This window comes from Nylanderia fulva, unplaced genomic scaffold, assembly GCF_048542155.1.
Source record: "Nylanderia fulva isolate GAGA-0341 unplaced genomic scaffold, ASM4854215v1 Scaffold2, whole genome shotgun sequence".
NCBI classification, from domain to species: domain Eukaryota; kingdom Metazoa; phylum Arthropoda; class Insecta; order Hymenoptera; family Formicidae; genus Nylanderia; species Nylanderia fulva.
The window spans coordinates 3,579,041-3,600,502 of record NW_028190263.1 but is presented as its reverse complement, the minus strand read 5'-3'; the positions used below and the strand labels follow the sequence as shown (position 1 = coordinate 3,600,502).

The following is a 21,462-nucleotide window of genomic DNA, read 5'->3' as shown; positions in this document are numbered from 1 at the left end:
TGGGTCGTATCGCACCTAATCGAATATCAGATGCGACTGAGTTACTTCGTAACTTCGTTTCTTATTGTTCCACCTCCCTTTTCAAAGAGTCGTCCTGGACTCGAATCAAATCGACTCTCCTTTACGCGCGAAACGATCCGATAATGCGATTCTCCTTTCGATTTCGCATCTCACCGAGAACGGATTGGCGCGAAATCGAAAGACTCGCAGCATTGTGAAGCGTCTTTTCGTGTTGCAGAAAGCGACATTGGCCAAGCTGATCCAAGAAACGGAACCGACGCCTCTGAGCTCGCCGTTTACCGGAAGTGACATTTACGATACCATGTTTAGCGATTCGACGAGGGGCGATATATCGCCTTCCGATCTGGGTAGCGGCGAGGGTAGCGGCGATGAGGACGACTTTACCACATTCGATGCTGGCTTCTTCAGCAGCACCAATTTCGATACCGATTCCACCGCTGTCGAGGAGAGCGAAAGTCCGGTGAGCGGAACGACAGAAGGCAAAACCGGTACGACGGAATTCGGAACAGAGGTCACCCAATCGTCGGATATCAGCGAAGGTACGGATGTGACGTTTGAAGGTTCCGGTACTACTGTCGAGGAAGGATCCGGCACAAGTCCTGAAGAAGGATCCGGCGCGAGCGCATCTACAGATGCGATCACTGAAGAAAGTACAGTGGAAGGAACTCAAGCATCAACGTCAGCTGTAACCGCAGAATCCGGCAGTAAGTCTCTGTCAAATATATTTATTTATTACAAATTTACTTATCACAACGCGCAAAAGTTTATTATCGGTGCTGTAATATAACATCTACATGCATCGAAGCCTTTTATCGTTGATAAAAAAAAATTAGCTCGTTTTATATATATCTCTTAATGATTTTTAGATTTTACTGAATAAAAAATTACAATCAATGGATTCTTTTATTGCAGGCTCCAGCGAAACTGCCGAATCTACCACCAGTGGAAGTTCGGAAAAATCAACGTCTGAATCCAACGAGACTGGATCCAGCGATACTGGAGCCAGCGAAACTGGATCCAGTGGCGCCACGACTGAATCAGTTGATGCCACTGGTTCAACGGAAAACACAGTCTCATCCGAATCGACAGACTCTACCGAAACGAAGGTAACAGACACCACTGATACGGTGACGACCGATTCGACGGAAACGCAAACTACTGACCCGACAGAATCTACTGACCCGACAGAATCTACTGACCCGACAGAATCTACAGACACGACCGAATCCACGGAATCTCCTCCAAGTACGTCTTCTTCGGAGACAGAGACTACAGTTACGGAAGAAACAGAAACAACCGGAAGCGCCGGAACTACCGAATCAAGCGTTACATCCGGTAAGGATTAAATTAATAATTTTGGTTTAATATTTTTTTAGAATATATACATTACAATTTTATGCTTTAATTATTATTCAAATCTATATTCTATATAACTTAAATTTTTAGCAATGTAATATATAAATAAGCGCTTATATTTGATAATAATAGTGGTAAAATTAATTATAATTACATAGCGAGATTATAACGAGTAAAAAGTTCAAATTACAATAAAATAATATCTTACAGAAGAAGCGACTGAGACGTCAACAATAGCCTCTTCGTTGACGACCGAATTAAATAAAGTACAAGGCGAATACGATTTTAATTCGGAAGAACAGAGTACCGAGATTGTAACGACGGAATCGGCTACTACAGGAGAAACCGATCTCACTACGGAAGAAAGTACTGTTTCCGGAACGAGCTCGTCCGACGAGACTGCAACTACCGGCAGTGAAGTAACTGAAACAACCGAAGCAACCGAATCGGAACAAACCACAGAATCAGGCGAGACGACTAAATTCAGCACTGAATTAACTGAGACAACAGAATCCGGATTGACAACCGAATCCAGCGAAGTCACCAGTACGTTAAGCGAGACCACGGAATCGGGCGGGACTACAGAATCCGAAATTACGGAAACCACCGAATCAGGTGCGACGACGGAATCGGGAGAGACAACTTTGTCTGGCGAAACGACCGAATCATCGCCTACGACGTCGTCTCTCGAGGAGACAACGGTGTCCGGAGAGACCACCGAGACGGAAGTTACGTCCTCCACGGTCAGCGGAGAAACCGATCTTACCGAAAAGACTCACGGTAAATGACCGATTTGCAATGTTATGAAATTCTCTTTTATTCTTTTCTTCTTCTTCTATTATGGCTGCTTGAGAATTAAATTAGCTCATACACCAGCTTTTCTACTCTCTATTAACTCTCTAATCATGAATTTTTCAGTTACGGAGATTTGGACAACCAGTTTCCCGGAGACGACGCAGAAGCGACAGTGCAAACCGAGAAAGAGCTGCAAAAAGACACCGTTTGGATGTTGCTATGATGGCATCACCGCTTCTAAAGGGCCATTCGGTCAAGGTTGCCCGACACCCCAGACGTGTAACGAGACGGTATACGGATGCTGTCCCGATGGCGTGTCACCGGCCACTGGTCCGAAGAATGCCGGTTGTCCCGATTCTCATTGCAACGAATCGCTCTTTGGCTGCTGTCCGGACGGCGTTACCACGGCGCAAGGCAACGATTACGAAGGATGCAAGAAACCATGTGGAGAAACAGAGTCAGTTTCTGTATTTTTCGTACGACGTCAATTTCTTCAAATAATTTTGCATCCAAATAATAAAACGCAATTTTTTTTAATTTTAATTTTTTAATTATTTATAGATTCGGATGTTGCCCGGATAATGAGACCGCAGCTGATGGAAAGAATAATCTGGGATGTTGTAACATTACCAAGTTTGGTTGTTGTCCGGATAATATCAAAGCTGCTTCGGGTCCCGGTGGCGAAGGTATCTATCTTGTCTTTAGTCTGGACTTATATATAAATTTATTATACAGATTTTTGAGTGTTTTAATTTAATATGCTGCGACAAGGTTGCGAGGAAGAAGTCACTTCCGAAACAGCTGAAACGGATATGTATGAGACAACGACGCAGCCAATTTCGCGCGAAGATTGCGCGAACACCACCTACGGCTGTTGTCCTGATGGTGTTACCATTGCGAATGGCACGAACTTCGCGGGATGCGGTGTCATTAATACCGAAAATTGCAGCGCATCCTATTTCGGATGTTGCCCTGACGGAGTTTCTGCAGGTATGAGGTTTCGCCGCCCAATCAATTATACGACAAATTTCTCGAGAGATATTATTTCTCAAAATAGTTAATTATTCATTAGTTCGCTATTCGAGAGAAACACACTTTCCTGATTCTTAATATTTTAAAATATTATAACTTTTGTTAGTGAAATAATACGAGAATAATACTTTAGAATTATTATTTTAACTTTGAAGTATTAAAATATTCAAAACTTGGAGTATATATAAATTGAAAATAAAAATGTTTTAGGCAAATTGTTTCTTTCAAAAAATTTTAATGATTCTTTATTAGTCACTTTGTCATTAAGAAGCGAATTAATAAAATCGAAGAAAATTAGGACAAAAATAAGCGAACGATTTCGAACACATTGTATACGTATGTGTTTCGCGACTCTATTCCCGTAGCTCTCGGTCCGGATAACTACGGCTGTAGGATGCCTTGCCACGATAGTGCTAATGGATGCTGCGAGGATGGGGTAACACCGGCGCACGGACCAAACAACGAGGGATGCTGCTTATCGACCCCGTACAAATGCTGTCCGGATAACATTTTGCCGGCGCGTGGACCAAACTTCTACGGCTGCGGCTGCCAATACACGAGATTCGGCTGTTGTCCGGATAATTCGACGGCGGCACGCGGACCGAGCAACGAGGGCTGCGGCTGTCAATACACGCCTCACGGTTGCTGTCCGAATCGGTTCACTCCCGCCAGCGGACCTAATTTCGAGGGATGCCCGTGTTACACTTATCAATTTGGATGTTGCCCCGACGGTGTCACCATCGCCAAGGGTTCTCATGGTCAAGGTAATTTTTATGATCGATGCGCACAATCGATATACAGGATATACCCAAAACTAATAGTAAATCTGTTAATAACAGATTCCTGGGATAATTTGGAGACGATTTTTTCTCAACGAAAATGTCGAGGCATCAATAACTTTCGAGTTATAAGCGATTGAAAATAAAGGGGTTTTCGCAAACTAAACCTTGTGGAAATGAAATATTAACAAAATCATATTTGTTTATTAATTACATGTAGAGTTTATTTTAATAGAATTTTAATTTAAAACTTAATTATTCGACATTTTCACTGAGGAAAAATCGTCTCCAGAAATCTGCCATTAACAGGTTTACTATTAATTTTGGGACACCCTGTATATGTGTTTAATCTGCCAAAAGAATATATAAGTTGACCAAAATTCTGTAGTTTAAGTAAATAATTTGTTAACTGATTGTTGAAAAATCGCTATGAAAACGATTGTTACACGAGTAAGAGATATATTGCATCGCGATGTGTTTGGCGATATTCACAGGTTGCGGATGCGAGAATACGCAATACAAGTGCTGTTCGGACGGCCGGACTCCGGCGACAGGACCGAACTTTGCCGGATGCACTTGCGACGCTTCGCAGTACGGATGCTGTCCAGATGGAATCGAGGACGCTCAAGGGGAGAACTTTGAGGGTTGTCTTTCGGTACCGTCGATGCCCGGCGCCGCCTGCGGTTTGAAGAAGGATAGGGGCTCCTGTAGAGACTTCACAGTCAAGTGGTTCTACGACACCGATTACGGCGGCTGCTCGAGATTCTGGTACGGAGGCTGCGAGGGTAACGAGAATCGATTTAAAACGCAGGAAGAGTGCAAAGAAGTTTGCGTTCAACCGAAAGGAAAAGGTATTCGAAGATGATTTTTTGCATTAAAATATATATTGCCTTCTTGCTACAAAAATAAAATTATGTGCATTTTTCTTTTCATAAATTTTGACATAAAATTACTACGATATAATTTTTGATATATATAAATAATATTTGATATAAAATTTTTATAAACTAATTATATGTCCAAATATTCCAAAATAATGAAACAAGGAATTTTTCATTTACTTTACAGCTGCTTGCTTCTTACCAAAGATCGCTGGTCCTTGCGAAGGATATCATCCGACATGGTATTACGATGCCGCCAGGAAACAGTGCGGTCAATTCATTTACGGCGGTTGTCTCGGTAATGCTAATAAGTTTAAAACTAGGGAGGAATGCGAAGAACTTTGCGTCACGCCAGACGACATTGGTAAGCAGCTGTATCCATAATGATAGAAATTATTCATATTTTTAAATTATTTTGTCTATAAATATAAATTTAAAACTGTCTTTTTCAATATATATTATTATTTTTATTATTATTAATATTATTACTATATTTATATTATATATATTATTATTACTATATTAATATTATTATTCTAGGATTTGCAGAATCAACTAATTAGATAAAATAAATAAATTAAGTTTTTCGTTTATATTTTATTACAGATCCTTGCGATCAATCAAAAGAGACAGGTCCTTGCGCAGGCAACTTTACAAAGTGGTACTTTAATCAAGAATCGCAAGCTTGCGAGCAATTCTTATATGGTGGCTGTAAAGCGAACAACAACAACTTCCCGACAGAGATTGCGTGTCATCAGCAATGTTTGCAGCCAGGTCGAAGGAAAGGTATGTTTTCTTTTCGTTACTTCTTCTATATAAAATTTTGTGCATTTTACATGTGTAATTTATTAGTTTATTTGCATGATATTAGTTGTAAAGTGGGATTTAAAGTGAGTTACTCGATCAGTTCTTATTACTAAATTTTTGCTATTGACAAAATTATGCAATAATTTCTCTGAGAAATTAATTGCAAATTTGGAGATAAATCGAATTCGGTAATGTATAAATAATACTACTAATAGTTTATCGTTTAATATTTCTGGTAATGATCTCTATTCTTAATAAATTTCAGCTAACAATTCAATCTATAATGTAAATCTAATTGATAACATAATGCAAATCGATACACTTATTTTTTATATATTTAAATATTTGATATACAAATTTATTAAAATTAAAAAGTTAATAATAATTTAATAATATTTTTATAAAATAAAAAAATTTTAAAGAGAGATCTCAATAAGAGATTCAATGACACATCTAGAAAATATTTAATAATATATTTACACACACACACACAGTTTTGATTAAATTAATCTCATCGCGTTTATCTCGCGCATAAATGGAGCATAGTTTTATTGAGAATGATTGGCACTAAGCGTGTTCAAGTAATTCGAAACTCCTTTACCACCGATATTAGTTCTAAACGTCAGTTACGAGGATCGAGTCGACCGCACAGTGATGGACGAACTTTTGCAGTAAAACTGTCTGACGTGTGCGCCATGAAGAGAGACCCCGGACCCTGTCCGGGCTCGGCATTACGCTGGTATTACGATGCCGAGCGTGGTACTTGTAGCCAATTTGTTTACGGTGGTTGTAAAGGCAACGCCAATAAATTCCTTACTCTTGCTGCCTGCCAGCAACGTTGCCCATCAGAAGGTACAGACAATAAGACGGAAAGAAACAGCTTAACATTGCTTCGTGATAACATTCACGCGCGGAACAAAGAGGACTCGATGCCGTTTGATACGATTTCGAGAAAGCGTTTGTCCTCGTTTTTCCATTTTTTTTTATACAGCACTTGGCACTTAGGTGATGGTGACCGAAAAAGGCACATCCACGATGCAACACTGGAGCAGTTTCGGCAGCAATGTGATCACGATTCATAATCGTGCTTTGGCTTTTCAATTTCAATTTTGTTTAAATACATTTGCACTTGCATATAATCCTGTCACACGATTTTTCAAAAATCTTTGTTTGGATGAAAAAGTTGAGAAATAAATTTTCTAGTTTTATTTTTTTTGCAATATGTCTCATACATAATGTTTTATCTTATCTAATTTAATTAGACTTTGGTCGGTTAGAAGTTGAAAAATAATGCCAATAATGATTACTGTATATTAAGTTCCATATAAATTTAACACACTTACAAAATAATTTTTACACAAAACAATTAAAACACACAGATAAGCAAGATTCTATTATGGCTGGTATATTAAACATTACATTATAACACAACTCATTTAAACATTACAGCTCTTTACTTAATAACAATATAATATTATATGAAATAGTGATGGAGCATCATTAAATATTTTTATAGGTACATAACTTTGGACGAATACATATTTTCAGCTGTTAAATAGCAGCTGAGATATACGTTGATATGGTTGACTAATAATAGAACTAAGACGCTTCAAACTCGTGACATATACATTGTAATGAAATAGCTAGGGCGGTATCTGATTAACGGGTTTAATCTAATTTTGCATGGTATAATAATTAATGCGCTTAACAGATATTTGCATGTTGCCGCGGGCGGAGGGTACGTGCATGGAGAAGCAATCTCGATGGTACTTTGACCAATCGGAGAATCGTTGCATGCCATTCTATTACACTGGCTGTGGCGGAAATAAAAATAACTTTGAATCTAGAGATGTATGCGAGTCTGATTGTCCGCCCAAGATCGGTAAGATTTCCCTTGTGTCTTTCCTATAACATCTTTTTCTACTTCAAACTCTATAAATCTTGAAAAATTGCTACTTTCCTTCGAGCAATTCTTTTTTCTATATATAACTGTCTTTTTTATATAAAACTGCACGATGCACGAAGAGACTCTAGTTGGAAAAGTTTATATCTAATTTATATCTAGTTGAGCACATTTTGATAACATATCATACACATATTTACAATTATACATAGTTCTTTCTCAATACAAAAAGAATTATAAATATTTGCCTATCATTCAAATTAAATTCTATATAATTAATACTAATTTATATCAGAGTTTCTTATAAATGTATTATCATATTTATTCATATTATTTTTGAAGCATTGATGAAATCAGAAAAATTTTCCTAATCACATATTTACACGATTGCAATCGATTAGCAAAGCTTATTAAAAAAATAACTTATCGACATGCGAATACAAACTCTAAATTCATGAATGCAGAACAAGATATTTGTCTCCTGCCTGCCCTCATGGGTGAATGTCACAATTATACTCAACGATGGTACTACAACTCTTACGAGCAGCACTGCCGACAATTCTATTACGGTGGATGCGGCGAGAATGAGAATAACTTCATGAGCGAGCAGGATTGCGTCAACAGGTGCGAGACGACCGTCACTACGCCATCCCCGCCAGGACGGGAAGTCGAGTTTAGATCAGGTAAGGTTTCCGACGATCACGGAAATACATCCTGCTATTTACCGCCACGATACCGCTGCTGTGCTAATATGAACGAAACGTCGTAGAATTCTGCTTCCTGCCCGACGAACACGGCCCGTGTTCCGAGAATCAGGTCAAGTGGTTCTACGACAGTCGCGACGGTGTCTGCAAACAATTCCGATACGGAGGCTGTCAGAGCAACGGCAACAATTTCAATAGCCGCGAGGAGTGCGAGTACCGCTGCGGAGAGCTTCAAAGTAAAAAGATTCAGAATTTAATTATTAATTATATAATCTTAATAATGTCCATTAGATGATGTACATGAAAATATGTTATTTTTTATTATTTTATTAGTTATTTATTTATTGTGACGGAACATTAAAGTTATGTAAATCCATTCTCGGTGGATATTCAAGTATTATGGAGAATCCGAAACAAAAATATTGGAAAAATTTCAGATCCTTGCACGCTACCAAAAATAGTCGGTCCCTGCAATGGCTTCGTGCAGCAGTTTTACTATGATCCACGCAGCGATTCCTGCTACGAGTTCGAGTACAGCGGTTGTCAAGGTAATAAGAATCGCTTCCAGGATAGAGAATCCTGCGAAAGACAATGCACTCGGCAGCCGGCCGTCATTACACCATCGGAAATTACTCGAGGACCGCCGATCGAAGAACCGAAGAGCCAGATCTGTTTGACACCGGTCGATTCCGGCGATTGCGATGACTCCATCACCGCGTATTATTACGATGCTCAGCATCAGATGTGTCAGGCGTTTATCTACGGAGGCTGCGGCGGTAATGCTAATAAATTCCAGACCGAAGAACAGTGCGAGCGACTTTGCGGAAGGTTCCACGGACAAGGTAAAGTTTCGTATAAAAAAACTTTGAGACAATCTTCGCTGTTTTTTTACTGTACATAGTGAAATTTTTTAATTATAAATATTATTATAAATCAAATAAATTTGAAGAATCTAATTTTAAAGATGTAAAACTGTATTTGCATAGCACACATTTTTTTCCTATTGATTTCAAGAAAAGCTGATTGTGTTAGATTAGAAGAACTAGAATTTATCATCAGAATTCAATTTTGATTTTAACTTAATTAAATTTTAATTGTCTCAGACGTATGCAACCTTCCCGTGGATCCCGGCACGTGCAGAGGCGCTTTCCGCAAATATTACTACGAACCGAGCTTACGTGCCTGTCGTGAATTCAGTTACGGTGGATGCGATGGTAACGCGAACAGATTCAGCACTATCTCCGAATGCGAATCCATCTGCGTGCATCACGAGGAGCCTGTGGCCCCCGGAAACGACACTAGCGTTTCGAATCTATGTACGTACAGTTCTATTATCATTATATTATTTATTCTTGAACGATAATTCCTTATTCGAATTGTATTAATTTATAAAAATGGGTGATACTTTTCGTCTATTCTATCTGCGAAAGATTGAATGTACTTTGAATAACAATATTCGTGATGATATAGCGATCTGTAAAGAACCGGTTGATAGTGGGTCTTGCACATCTGGTTCTGCCAAACGATTCTACTTCGACGAGGAACGCCAAACGTGTCTAGCGTTTATTTATACCGGATGTGGTGGCAATCGAAACAGATTCAAGACTTTCGAATCATGCATTAATAGTTGTCTTAGGAGTAAGTCGAGGATGAGAGATCGTTCACAAGTTTCTTTTATTTTCTTTGTGTTACTTACAGACCCTGCCTTTCAGCTTTATACAGTAATCATTTCTTTTGTATATACATATTTTATTATCTTTTTCTGCATATATGTATATCTCTTTTCAGTAAGTACATATATCTATATAAATTTTGTTTTTCTTATTTCATTTAATCTAACCGAAAATAATTACGCGTGCGGATCGAAGTTATATTCTTTGATTTGTTTTTATTTATGTTTTTATGCATGTATTGTAATAATTTTATGCATACAATAATATAACTTCACTTTATGCGCGTGATTATATTCAGTTAGATTAAATGAAATGAGAAAAATATATGTATGTATAAAGATATAGGTATAAAGAAAGAAAAAATATATACATATATGCATTATACAATTATTCATTTCTTCATATTTTAAATGTTTTGTATATTTTTATGCTTTCCTCTCTTGTGCAAAACTTTTGTTAATCACATTCTTATCCCTCAATTTTTTATACCTACGATAAAATTTTGCTTGTATGTATATTGCTATCAATTAAGTTTCTTTCAATTTACATTTCCTTTATATGTGTATAATTAAATTAAATTCCCAATTTCTTTCAAGCATATATCAAACAAATATGACAAAAAAAAACTATAATTTTGACGCCTGCGAAATATTATGTTCCAATAAATAATTAAACTTCTACGTTCATGTAAATACTAACATACAAACATGCATATATTAATTTTGTGCAGCAATATAAATGTGCCAGCGATTTTTCTTCTTTTATTGGAAATTATTCTTTTGCCACTTAGAAGAGTAAATTTTTTTCAATTTTTCGCATCATACGTGATTGCAGCAAGTAACGAAATAGACGTGGACTCCAAAGACACGAAAGATCTTTGTGCGGAGGCCAAGGAAGAATGTAACATCGTCCGCTGTCCGTATGGCAAAGAACAATACGTGGATTCACAAGATTGCGAACGCTGTCGTTGCGTCGATCCTTGTAGAACGAAGATCTGCCCCGAGGGAACTCGATGTGCCATTACGTTAGTCGCTGTGCAAGAAGACACGGAGTATAAGGGCGTTTGTCAACCAAGTAAGTTAACAATTAAAATAAAGTGATTTATAACAATTCAATATATAAATTTTTAACAGAAAACAAAAAATATAATTTTCTACAAGAATTTTTCGATCAAAAGTATTTACGCTTCCATTAGATTCGTGTGTCTCTACGCGTCCGGTTCGTGCGAAACTGCAATTACGTGATCAGATAAGTACATCCCACACATCCACTATGGTGCGCGCCTAACGCGAAACTGATTCTCGTGCGGGGTATCGCGAGCGCGGGACCGATGGTCACATGACCAGTGGTCACATGACCAGTGGGCCACTGGTCATGTGATCTTGGCTTCGTGCTCGCGATACCTCGCACGAGAATCAGTTTCGCGCGAACCGCGCTACGTGATGGAAGTATAGGGTATAGAGTTTCGCGCGAGTCTAATAAAAGCGTAGATATTTGATCACAAAAGATTCTTGTAGAAAATTTTATTTCTTTGTTCGTATTTTCTGTTAAAGATTTAAATATTGAATTTTTATGCATAATTAATATATTCTTTATGCATTGATTACAATAATAAATAATTTTTGCATGCATGCGTCGCAATTTTCGAGATTTTATTATCAAGGAATAATATATATATATATATATGCTACATAAATTTAGTATTTATAAGCAGATTTGTTAATACAATAGGAAGTTATAAGTAAAAGTAATTGTGTTGACTCACAAATCAAACTCAGTTTTGTTATCAAGTTTAATATGATATAGCAAATTATTGTTAGTATATAGTAAACTGATGGTAGAATACTAATACAAATTTGAGAAATACAATTAAATAATTTTCATTAAAAAATAATACATAGGTATAATTGATGCTACAATATATTGTATATTGTATTAAACAGTTATATTTTAATTTTCTATTATGCATTTTATATTTTAAATAGGAACGATATATTTAATTCGACCCAAACTAGCCAAGAAAATTTTTATTTTATTTCCACAACGTTTCGACCATCTGAAAAATTCCTTGATAAAAGCGCAGTTAGTTGACACTGTTGTCATGATTATTAAACAATATGATTATCGGACTTTTTTAAAAACATTTGAAATAACTTTGAAAGTTGTTTTTTGACGATCCATCATAACGATAAGATGCGGTTACTTTCTTTCAAAAGTTATTTCAAATGTTCTTAAAAAAGTCCGATAATCATATTGTTTAATAATCATGACAACAGTGTCAACTAACTGCGCTTTTATCAAGAAATTTTACACTTGAAAAGGACCAAAAACAGATGGTCGAAACGTTGTGGAAATAAAATAAAAATTTTCTTGGCTAGTTTGGGTCGAATTAAATATATCGTTCCTATTTTAAATACTACTAGCGACGTTTTAAGTATTCAATTTGAATTTATATTTTAATTTTAATTCTCAAGTGTCTATTACGTACATAGTTTTAATTTGCCAAATTTTAATTATGTATATAATTTTAATTTCTGACTTTTTGTTATATACCAGACAACACAAGCGCGTGCTTCGCGCGCGTTATTAATATTATTTTTATTTTTTATTTTACAATTATTAAACTATATTGTTTGATGCTATTAATATAACACACAATGTTAATCGGGAAAATCAATCAGCATCGCGGAAAAGCAGCAACAATATTTGTAATAATCGACTTTGCATGTCTTTTTTAGAAAAGGATTAATTGTATTATTAAATTATTAATTATATTTTCTCCGGAAAAAAGGATTAAATAACTGTTGCATGATTTGTGCAAAAAAATATACGTCTAAAAATAAGTTTTATGAATCATTTATCGTCTCCTACAATCTTGTTTAACATAATAGAATTGCTTTGTGTTTGCAGTCGTTAAACCCGGGCGTTGTTCAAGAGTATCTAACAGCACGCGATGCGAGCAAGAATGCGTCACGGACGCGGATTGTCCCGGAGAGACGAAGTGTTGTGACAATGGCTGTGGTACATCCTGTTTGGAACCCGCACCGGAAGAGCCGTTGACGACAACGTCACAACCCGTTGTCACCCCACCGCAATACGGAGGTGAACCCGCGACGATTCAACAACCCGACGAACCTCGCGTCAGCGCACAGGAGGGCGGTTATGTCACGTTAAAGTGCGTCGCTCTGGGAACTCCCAGACCGATTATCACATGGAGGAAGGATACCACATTGGTAATTTTATAATTGGATCGATATTTTATTGTTCGAGAGAAACGTGATAAATATGTAATTATAATCAATTACATTTCCAATTATCTAATTTATAAGATATTGGACGAATATAATTTTTTAGATCGGACCCTCCGAGAAGAGACGACGTATACTGAGCGATGGATCTCTTCAGATTATTAATTTATATACTTACGACAGAGGAACTTATGTATGCACCGCTGATAATGGCGTAGGACCACCGGTAAGACTGGAGTATCAATTGGAAGTCACAGGTACGTGAAAAATCGAATTATCTTGCAAGAAATGATCTCCTTTCAGTGTATAACTTTAGATAGAATAGCATTAACAGGTAATTGTGGTATGGTGTAGAGATTTGCACTATGTTCCTGACTGGTTGACTTGAAATGTAACCGCACATAATATATAAATATTTCCACTTTTATTTAATATTAATCTATTAGCTAAAAAAAAGATAAATATGTTGTGGTGTCTTACGTAGTGAAACACATTATAAGACTGCCATAAAGTAAACAACAAATTAGAATTGTCTTTTAACACTCAGTGATCAAAATAAATATCAACTCTCGACTTTCTTGGGGGTACGATTAACACTTCTATTCCTAAGTCTTGCGCATGCTCCTCTTCTTGCACTCTTTAGACCCGGAAGAGCTTCCGGTAACCATCATTGGAGAGCCTGACAGTCGTATAACGGTGACGATGAATTCGCCGATAACTCTGCATTGCTATGCAATGGGTTGGCCGAGGCCATTTGTCACCTGGTGGCGTGGTGACCGCATGTTGCCCTTGTCCTCGCAGAATTACGAGCAGGAGAGCGATTATACTCTTCTGATACGTTCGGTAACCTTGACCAGCCTCGGTGTTTATACCTGCCAAGCCTATAATGGCAAAGGTCCACCAGCGTCGTGGTCAACGACCCTACAGGCAATCGGGCCCGTCTACAATGTTAAACCTGAGCACGAGGAATATACCAAATACCTCGTACAACCCCCGAAGAGACCCACTACCGAGAAACCGCAGTATCCTTACAGACCTACTAGAACGCAATCCCCCGAATATCAGACTTATGCTCCCGTTTATCCCTCGAAGCCACCTCGCATACCTCAAGTTATCCCTCTTCAATCCACCACTGTTGAATCCGGCGGCGCCAGGTTTAAAGGTGAGGTCACGCGATAATTGAATCGACGTTTTTTTTTTTTTTTTTACTATAAATTGCACCGATCATTGTATCGAGTATGTTTGTTGCTTCTTGCAAAATTTGCAAGAATCGGTCAAGACGGTATCTTTTACGAGTTAAATTTTCACAATATTTTATTTTCCGTTATTAATGACGGTGCAATGACGGTGCAATCGAATTCTTCTTAATTATTCCTTTCTCTTGCATGTACCTATATTTCTAATACTTGCATCTTGCATTATCGCTTGGAGCTGTATTATAATTCGCTTATTGGCTGTTTTAAATATATAATTCTAAGAGTTTAATTTCTTATTTAGAAGTAAACGAAATTTTGTAATCAATGTAAGTATACAGAAATTTTACATTCTCTTTTACTTTATACATTTTTTATTTTATATTTATTCTTCATATTTATTTATTTATTTATATAACAGAAGGAGAAATTATCATGTAAGTTAATAATTTTGATTTGCAGTACCGGTCAAAGTAAATGTATCAGCAGGACAATCACATTTCCCCGAAGGCAGTGACATAAGCATTTCTTGTACCGTGGATGGTTATCCTATTCCACGTGTGCTCTGGTATAAGAATGATGAGCTTATTCGAACCGATAATCGAATTAAGATTTCTGGTAAGGGAATACATCGTACTAGATTAAATAATGAATATAATAAGAAATAATAAATATCATAAATAATAAATATATATACAAGATAAAATAAATATAAAAAATAGAAAAAATGATAATAAAAATATAAACGCAGATAATAATATAATATAATTTTAATTTTTAGAACTCAATCGGCTTATTATCAGTAATGCAAATAAAGAGGACTCCGGTCGATATCGATGCGAAGCAGCCAATGAATATTCTTCAGATTCCGAAAGCGTTGATATACGCGTAGCTGGTAAGTAATTCGTATCAATATTTTTTACGCGATTATTCATATACATATTTGGACGCGCGCTTAAATTATCCATCCATTTCTTTCAGGCATCTTCATTCATCCTCATTGCCAGGACAACACGTTCTTCGCCAATTGCGAACTTATCGTGGAGGCGAAATTTTGCACGCACACGTATTACGCGAAGTTCTGCTGTCGATCGTGCACAGAGGCCGGCCGGCTGCCAGCGAGAGGACCCCATATCGATAACGCGAAGAGAAGAAGAAGGAGATCCATTCTACGAATGCTCGTCTAAGATACCAAATCGACTCTTCGGTATTTCCGACTCACACGTGATAGCACATATCGATCTTGGATCGTGGCCGGCGGGATACGCGACAGAGAAGGGAAACTGAGAGGAGAGAATCATGCGCGCATCTCCATCTGCCTCCCTATATCGGACGTACCGAATAATCGACTTGTTAACTCACTGCCAAAGCCTTAGAGCGTTTATACATAGATATAATATATATACAGTATCCATCTTTAAACGTGTGCGACTTGCGTGATCTCACGCCTCTCTATCCATGTATATACGATCTGACGCTGAATCCTAGTCCGACGGAGCCATATTAGGCGGATTAATTAACTTGTTCTTAATGAGAGACCAGTGGAAAAGCGCGTCGCAACTGCGCGTGTCTCTCAGACGACATTTCGAGGTAATCAATGTCGCCTGATTAAAGCACGTAGATCGTGTTATCGAGTCTACGGGAAAAATTATTTCTAATTAGTATTCCTTTAAACATATATCTCATATGCCATAATAATAAAATTGCAATTTTCGAAATTTTAACTATTAACAGCTATGATAATTTATAAGATATTTGTATATGTACCTTCCCGTGGTGACGCGATCGCGCAAGCTCCTTCTGTGCAACCGACTTGTCAAAGATTCGATAATTCCCGCCCGAAAACACGATCTGAAGAGTCTCGATCGATATGACGATATAGCGTGACCATTTTTTTCTCATGCATCATAGTGTCAGTCAATGACGCGTGCACGACGTCATGAAAAAGAAAAGATATATATATGATATGATGTGTATGAAGTAAAAATTTTCTCGCGTAGAATATTGTCTAAGTCAAGTGGGATCCTTGTCCCCCTCATTGAACACACTGTGCTGCGTGATTAAAAAAAGGATCCTGTACCTATTTGTATTAAGGATATTACGCACGTTACGTTGTATAATATAAATAGTTTATTATTCTCAATATGCCATTTATATTCTATGATATTGTTATTACTTGTTTCTTATACTCGAATTATATATTGCCATATAACGCGCGTCGCCGCCAAGATAAATTACATTATTACTTTGTTCAGAAAAAAAAGAGAAGAATGGATCGTAAACTTTTCATGAAAAACGATAATCAATAATCAACAGATAGTTTCTTTAAAAAATCAAGATAATGAACAAGTTCAATCTTGAGAATTTTACAAAAAAATAAAAAGAAGCACAATGTTTAAATACGAATACACAAACACACAGACATGTAACTCTATTCGCGCGAGCAGCGTAATTTCGTGCCCAACTTGCAACATTCTTGACTTGTGTGTCTCGTTATATCTTATCGTAAGACATATGTACGAATAATCAATTTTTTACCGTATTTTCAACCAATTATATATCTTTCGCGCGTAAATCTATTACATTTAACGTTTGTTCCTGACGAAGCATTTTAATCGTAACTATTAATTATATATTACATTTGCTATTTCGCTAGATGCATCGTCATTCATGATATATTCGATAGATTATAGAGATACCAATCGATTAGAAAACGAGAAGAGATACCAAACTGCATTTATACACACTACACACACACACATACACGAACACACATATCATAAGTGTAAATCATAAGATGAAATTGACGTGTCGCGAGCCTCTAGGACGACTCTCTTGATTGTTTCGTACTTGTACCGATCGATTCAGTAAAACGCAGTGCCTTATTAGATGACCTTCAAAAGGATTGGAGAAAGAGTGCTGAATATACACGACGTCTCGTTAGTGTAAATAGCCGTCATGCGTATTGTGTACCCGCATATTTATTTCCGAAATGCGCGGTGTATTGTATATCATCTCGTATATATTTAAAATATTAGCTTATAAATTTATCCGAAAAACGCGGATATTACTCGGCATTTCAAATCGCGAGATACAAGAATAGAGTATCGACGAAAATATTAAGTACTCTTCTCCTCCTTTAGACATTATCAAGAGACGTGTTGAAATCATTGATACCCATATGTAGATTAGTGACCCGATTAATTGACGATGTAGTAAATGTGTAGGTAATCGACATTGAATCAGCTGTTTCCGCAGAGAGAATTTTGAAATTGATTGTGAATGAGAAACCGTCTTGGAAGAAACGTTAGAACGGAATATGGAAAATTGAAAATCGTACGTTCTACAGATACGTGTTTCAAACATAAATATGATTATTCATGTTGCGCAACTTTGAGGTGTCGCAGCCTCCGAATCGGGCCGTTTTCCGCGTAAATATACATATAACGTTTATCGTTAATTTATACCACGTCGCATGTCGTTCATCACATATCCTAAAACAGAATGGCAATATCTTGTGCAGTGACCATCATGAAGTTGATTAATCGAAACCGCGAAATCTCGCGGACTCGTTGGAACTTACCTCGCGCGTAACATGACATCGGCTATATCCATAATGATCTGCTGTCTTCCTTGTTATTGACGAAGTGTGTCACAGAGCTTTCGTTTCCCTTACCTTGACGCTGATAAATTGGCGACGTTTCATCACGATCAATTCTACGGGTCCCGACACGAAGCTCTGACCTCTTTGTAAAAGAAACTTGCCAAAAGAAAAGAAAAAAAGAACCACGATTCATATCCCTCATGCATAATATTGATAGAAGTATAGTTCGTCACGAGAGTGCTACCATAAAGTCTTTAGCGGAGATGTAATTGTAACTGTAAGTACTATATATATATAGGTATATATTATATAACGATTAATAATAATAATAATAATATATATATATATAATTTTAAAATATAAAAAGTAGATATATATAAATATATATGAAAATACCACTCCACCACCACCACATTGTACGATTATTGTATGGACAATAATAATATATAAGGTCCTTAAATATATGATTACACAATCAGTATGATTATTATTTTGCGGTAAGAAAAAAAACCATGTACTTTATAAGAGGTCAACTTTATTTATAATTACTCCTTGATAAAGATATATTTTTCGAAGAAATGTTCAAAATTAACAATTATACAACATGAGGAATTACTGATGCTTATTTAAATTTCTTGGAAAATAGGAGGCAATTAAAAGAAGATTAAGCAGACAATCGGTAATCGAGATATACACTTAAACTCTGGTTTTTGTTGGCCTGCTGCGTAAATTTGGCACGCGACTCGGACGCATCAGGAAACGCTTGTGTTGTTCCTCGACGCGGACGGTTTTTTCTACGCGTTCCGTGGCGATGCGCTCGATCTCCGCGAACAGTTCGCTGTTCACGTCTATGCATTGACGGAAGTCCTTACGATCGAGTCGATACGTTTCGCAGACCTCGATCGCGATGACGCTGGCGACCCTACGCTGATCCGCCACTAAGAGCGCGATCTCGCCGAAATAGGCACCGTCACTCAAGTGACACATCTCAAGAGCGACAACACAGAATGAATTTCTTGTAACAAACGTGAATACATTGACAGAAATTTTGTACTTACTTCCTTTCCAGTCGGCGTCAGAACCGCGACGGTTCCGGACGACAAGAAGAACATGCAATCACCCTGAGTGCCAGCTTTGATGATTACTTCATTCGGCAGATACAACTCGAACTTTAAATTCTTCACTATTGACTGCAGAACGTTCTTCGGCAAATTCTTGAAGATCGCTACGTTCTCGATTAATCGTCGGCAAGCCTGAAGCGCGATCTCTTCGCGTAATGGTTCTGCGGAAAATTTAGATTAATAATGTCGAGATGTATTATTTCGATCGAAATTTTACATCTTGTTATACATATACATAATCAAGTCTGAATACGTCCTATTCACCTGTCAGTTCTGATAAAATCTGTTTACCGCGAAAATAAGTACTCTTGAAACGATAATGATAATAAGCTAAGAGACGTTTCTTCATATGTGGCAATAATTGCTTTTGTCTCGTATACGCTTTTACTTGATCTATTAGCTCTTGAAATTTTGCTTCGGATGCTTTTCTTTCAGCCTTGATACGAAGGAACATAACTGAAAGACAACAATGATATTTTTAAAGAAAACAATTTCTCACGGGCAATTTATTACATGTATAATGTCTCACCCAACATATAGCATACGACGAATCTGCCGATAATCATAAGAATACTATTAAAAATAATATGAACATTTTTCTCGCTCACGAATTTACCGTAACCACTTGCTAATATATTTTCCATCACGATAAATGCAGCATTTTTAAACCTTAATCTAAGAGTGCTGTCCTCTAATTTCATCATCCAACAATCCTCGCATTCCTTTTCATGTGTGTGTGATAATATTTTTATAATTACTAATTAATTAATTATATTACAATAACTATTAATTAAAAATAATGCTCAATGTGGGAACTCACATAATTCAATATTCTATATACATATTCTATATACTTACTGTCGGTGAAATATCGAGAAAATGTATCACTAAGAGTGGTGCCAAATAACACAAACAAGAAAACAAAAAAATTAAATATAATCCCAGCAATAGCGTAATACACATTTCAAGATAATAATCTTCTATTTCAAAATGCTGAAATACAAAAAAATATTTAATAATATATAGTCGTTGTGTATATTAAAAATATGAGAAAACATTACCGTAAATAGATAACGAATATTTGAATGAAGAGTATAGCAGCGTATTAATTTTATAACAGGTATCATATTAAGTAAGGCAACGATATAATGGGAATTATTTCCAGGAAGTCTTCGCCATGGTAGTGTTATATGATCATACGGAAATGACGATAACACATCCGGTATGAAAAATCCTTTCAGATAAGACCTACGAAAATTTGATTTTAATATTATACGTGAAAATGAATAAGAAACAACTAATCGAGAATTAATCTAAATGAAAATATTAATTAGAATATCTTACATAAATATTTTAGTAAATTTCAACTCGACAGACATATTTTTCTTATCATAGTATCCCGTAAAACAATTGAATATTATATCCAACCAACAAATTGTATAAATTGGAATGTTTACTCTGTCTAAACTAATTACTTCGTAGTCCATTATGACGAAACAAATCATAAGAGGGATCGAAAAGAAAGCGATCATATATATTGCCATCATGAATGTATCCCATAAAAACCTGTAAATCTTAGTATTGTCACATTGCAAAATAAAGTAATATTTACACACATAACGCACATATATGCACAAGCATGCATACAAAATTCTCATTCACCCATTTTTTTATATTTAAATGCACCTGCCATAACTGAATGGATGTATTATCCACCAATATTTATGTGCGGCATGTCTTATTCTTTCAGTGGTAACCGCAGCCATACTATCCATGTAAACATTACATTTTGGAGTATATTTGCTGATACCAAACCATACTGTCCACACGTTTTTGAAAGTCAATGGTTTTATAGCCGCAAATGGAAATTTATTCTCTTGCAAAAACAGCTGACATGCGTGTACGCTCATAATCTAATGATACAAATTAAAATAATAAGTTTTTCACCATCAATAAAGTTTACAAATGACATAATAGGTTAAAATGCGATTACTCTAAAGCAGCAAAGCGAATTTCTATTGTTTTACAAAAACTTCAATACTTTTTTACATTAGCAACACAAGCACGCGTAATATGTGTGTAAGATTTAACTTTTGAATAATTTTAATTTTATTTAATTTTATTTTGACAACTGTCAAACTGTTAAACCTCTTAACAGCTGCTCGATGCTATGAATATACGCAAAGCGCGAATAGAGACAGCCAATCGGCATCATGGAAAAGCGGCAACAATTAAAGCGTCACACATGTCACTTGCCTTATTATGTAAAGCAAAATAAAATTAAGTATACAGTATTTAGTATAATTCAGATGCAGTTGACATTATTAGATTAATTCTAAATGAAT

At 36.4% G+C, this 21,462-nt stretch overlaps 2 protein-coding genes across 6 annotated transcripts in view; one reads left to right on the top strand and one right to left on the bottom strand.

Moving 5' to 3' along the window:
* The window catches only part of Ppn (proteoglycan-like sulfated glycoprotein papilin), a 103,130-nt gene extending 84,656 nt beyond the window's left edge, over positions 1-18,474 (top strand). For 2 of the 5 annotated variants that reach the window (XM_029318554.2, XM_029318553.2), the window contains exons 17-39: positions 239-725; positions 934-1,356; positions 1,588-2,157; positions 2,296-2,629; positions 2,734-2,858; positions 2,944-3,162; positions 3,570-3,968; positions 4,478-4,834; positions 5,052-5,228; positions 5,471-5,650; positions 7,383-7,553; positions 8,039-8,257; positions 8,344-8,514; positions 8,716-9,120; positions 9,382-9,594; positions 9,749-9,916; positions 10,786-11,025; positions 12,862-13,184; positions 13,306-13,456; positions 13,843-14,361; positions 14,855-15,010; positions 15,174-15,287; positions 15,374-18,474. In XM_029318554.2, coding sequence (XP_029174387.2) covers positions 239-725; positions 934-1,356; positions 1,588-2,157; positions 2,296-2,629; positions 2,734-2,858; positions 2,944-3,162; positions 3,570-3,968; positions 4,478-4,834; positions 5,052-5,228; positions 5,471-5,650; positions 7,383-7,553; positions 8,039-8,257; positions 8,344-8,514; positions 8,716-9,120; positions 9,382-9,594; positions 9,749-9,916; positions 10,786-11,025; positions 12,862-13,184; positions 13,306-13,456; positions 13,843-14,361; positions 14,855-15,010; positions 15,174-15,287; positions 15,374-15,579 — 6,327 coding nt within the window. In that variant the 3' untranslated portion in view covers positions 15,580-18,474. The remainder of the gene's footprint in view (positions 1-238; positions 726-933; positions 1,357-1,587; positions 2,158-2,295; positions 2,630-2,733; positions 2,859-2,943; positions 3,163-3,569; positions 3,969-4,477; positions 4,835-5,051; positions 5,229-5,470; positions 5,651-7,382; positions 7,554-8,038; positions 8,258-8,343; positions 8,515-8,715; positions 9,121-9,381; positions 9,595-9,748; positions 9,917-10,785; positions 11,026-12,861; positions 13,185-13,305; positions 13,457-13,842; positions 14,362-14,854; positions 15,011-15,173; positions 15,288-15,373) is intronic. The other 3 variants (XM_029318558.2, XM_029318557.2, XM_029318556.2) reach the window with 3 other exon arrangements.
* Positions 18,475-18,511: 37 nt separating this feature from the next.
* Positions 18,512-21,428, bottom strand: LOC114943014 (potassium/sodium hyperpolarization-activated cyclic nucleotide-gated channel 1). The gene is made up of 8 exons (XM_085481953.1): positions 20,804-21,428; positions 20,462-20,683; positions 20,179-20,365; positions 19,976-20,110; positions 19,647-19,839; positions 19,382-19,573; positions 19,055-19,278; positions 18,512-18,983 (listed from the first exon to the last, which is right to left on the bottom strand). The coding sequence occupies exons 1-8, from the start codon at positions 21,025-21,027 to the stop codon at positions 18,693-18,695; spliced, it is 1,668 nt and encodes a 555-aa protein (XP_085338079.1). The 5' UTR covers positions 21,028-21,428; the 3' UTR covers positions 18,512-18,692.
* Between the last annotated feature and the right edge of the window lie 34 nt (positions 21,429-21,462).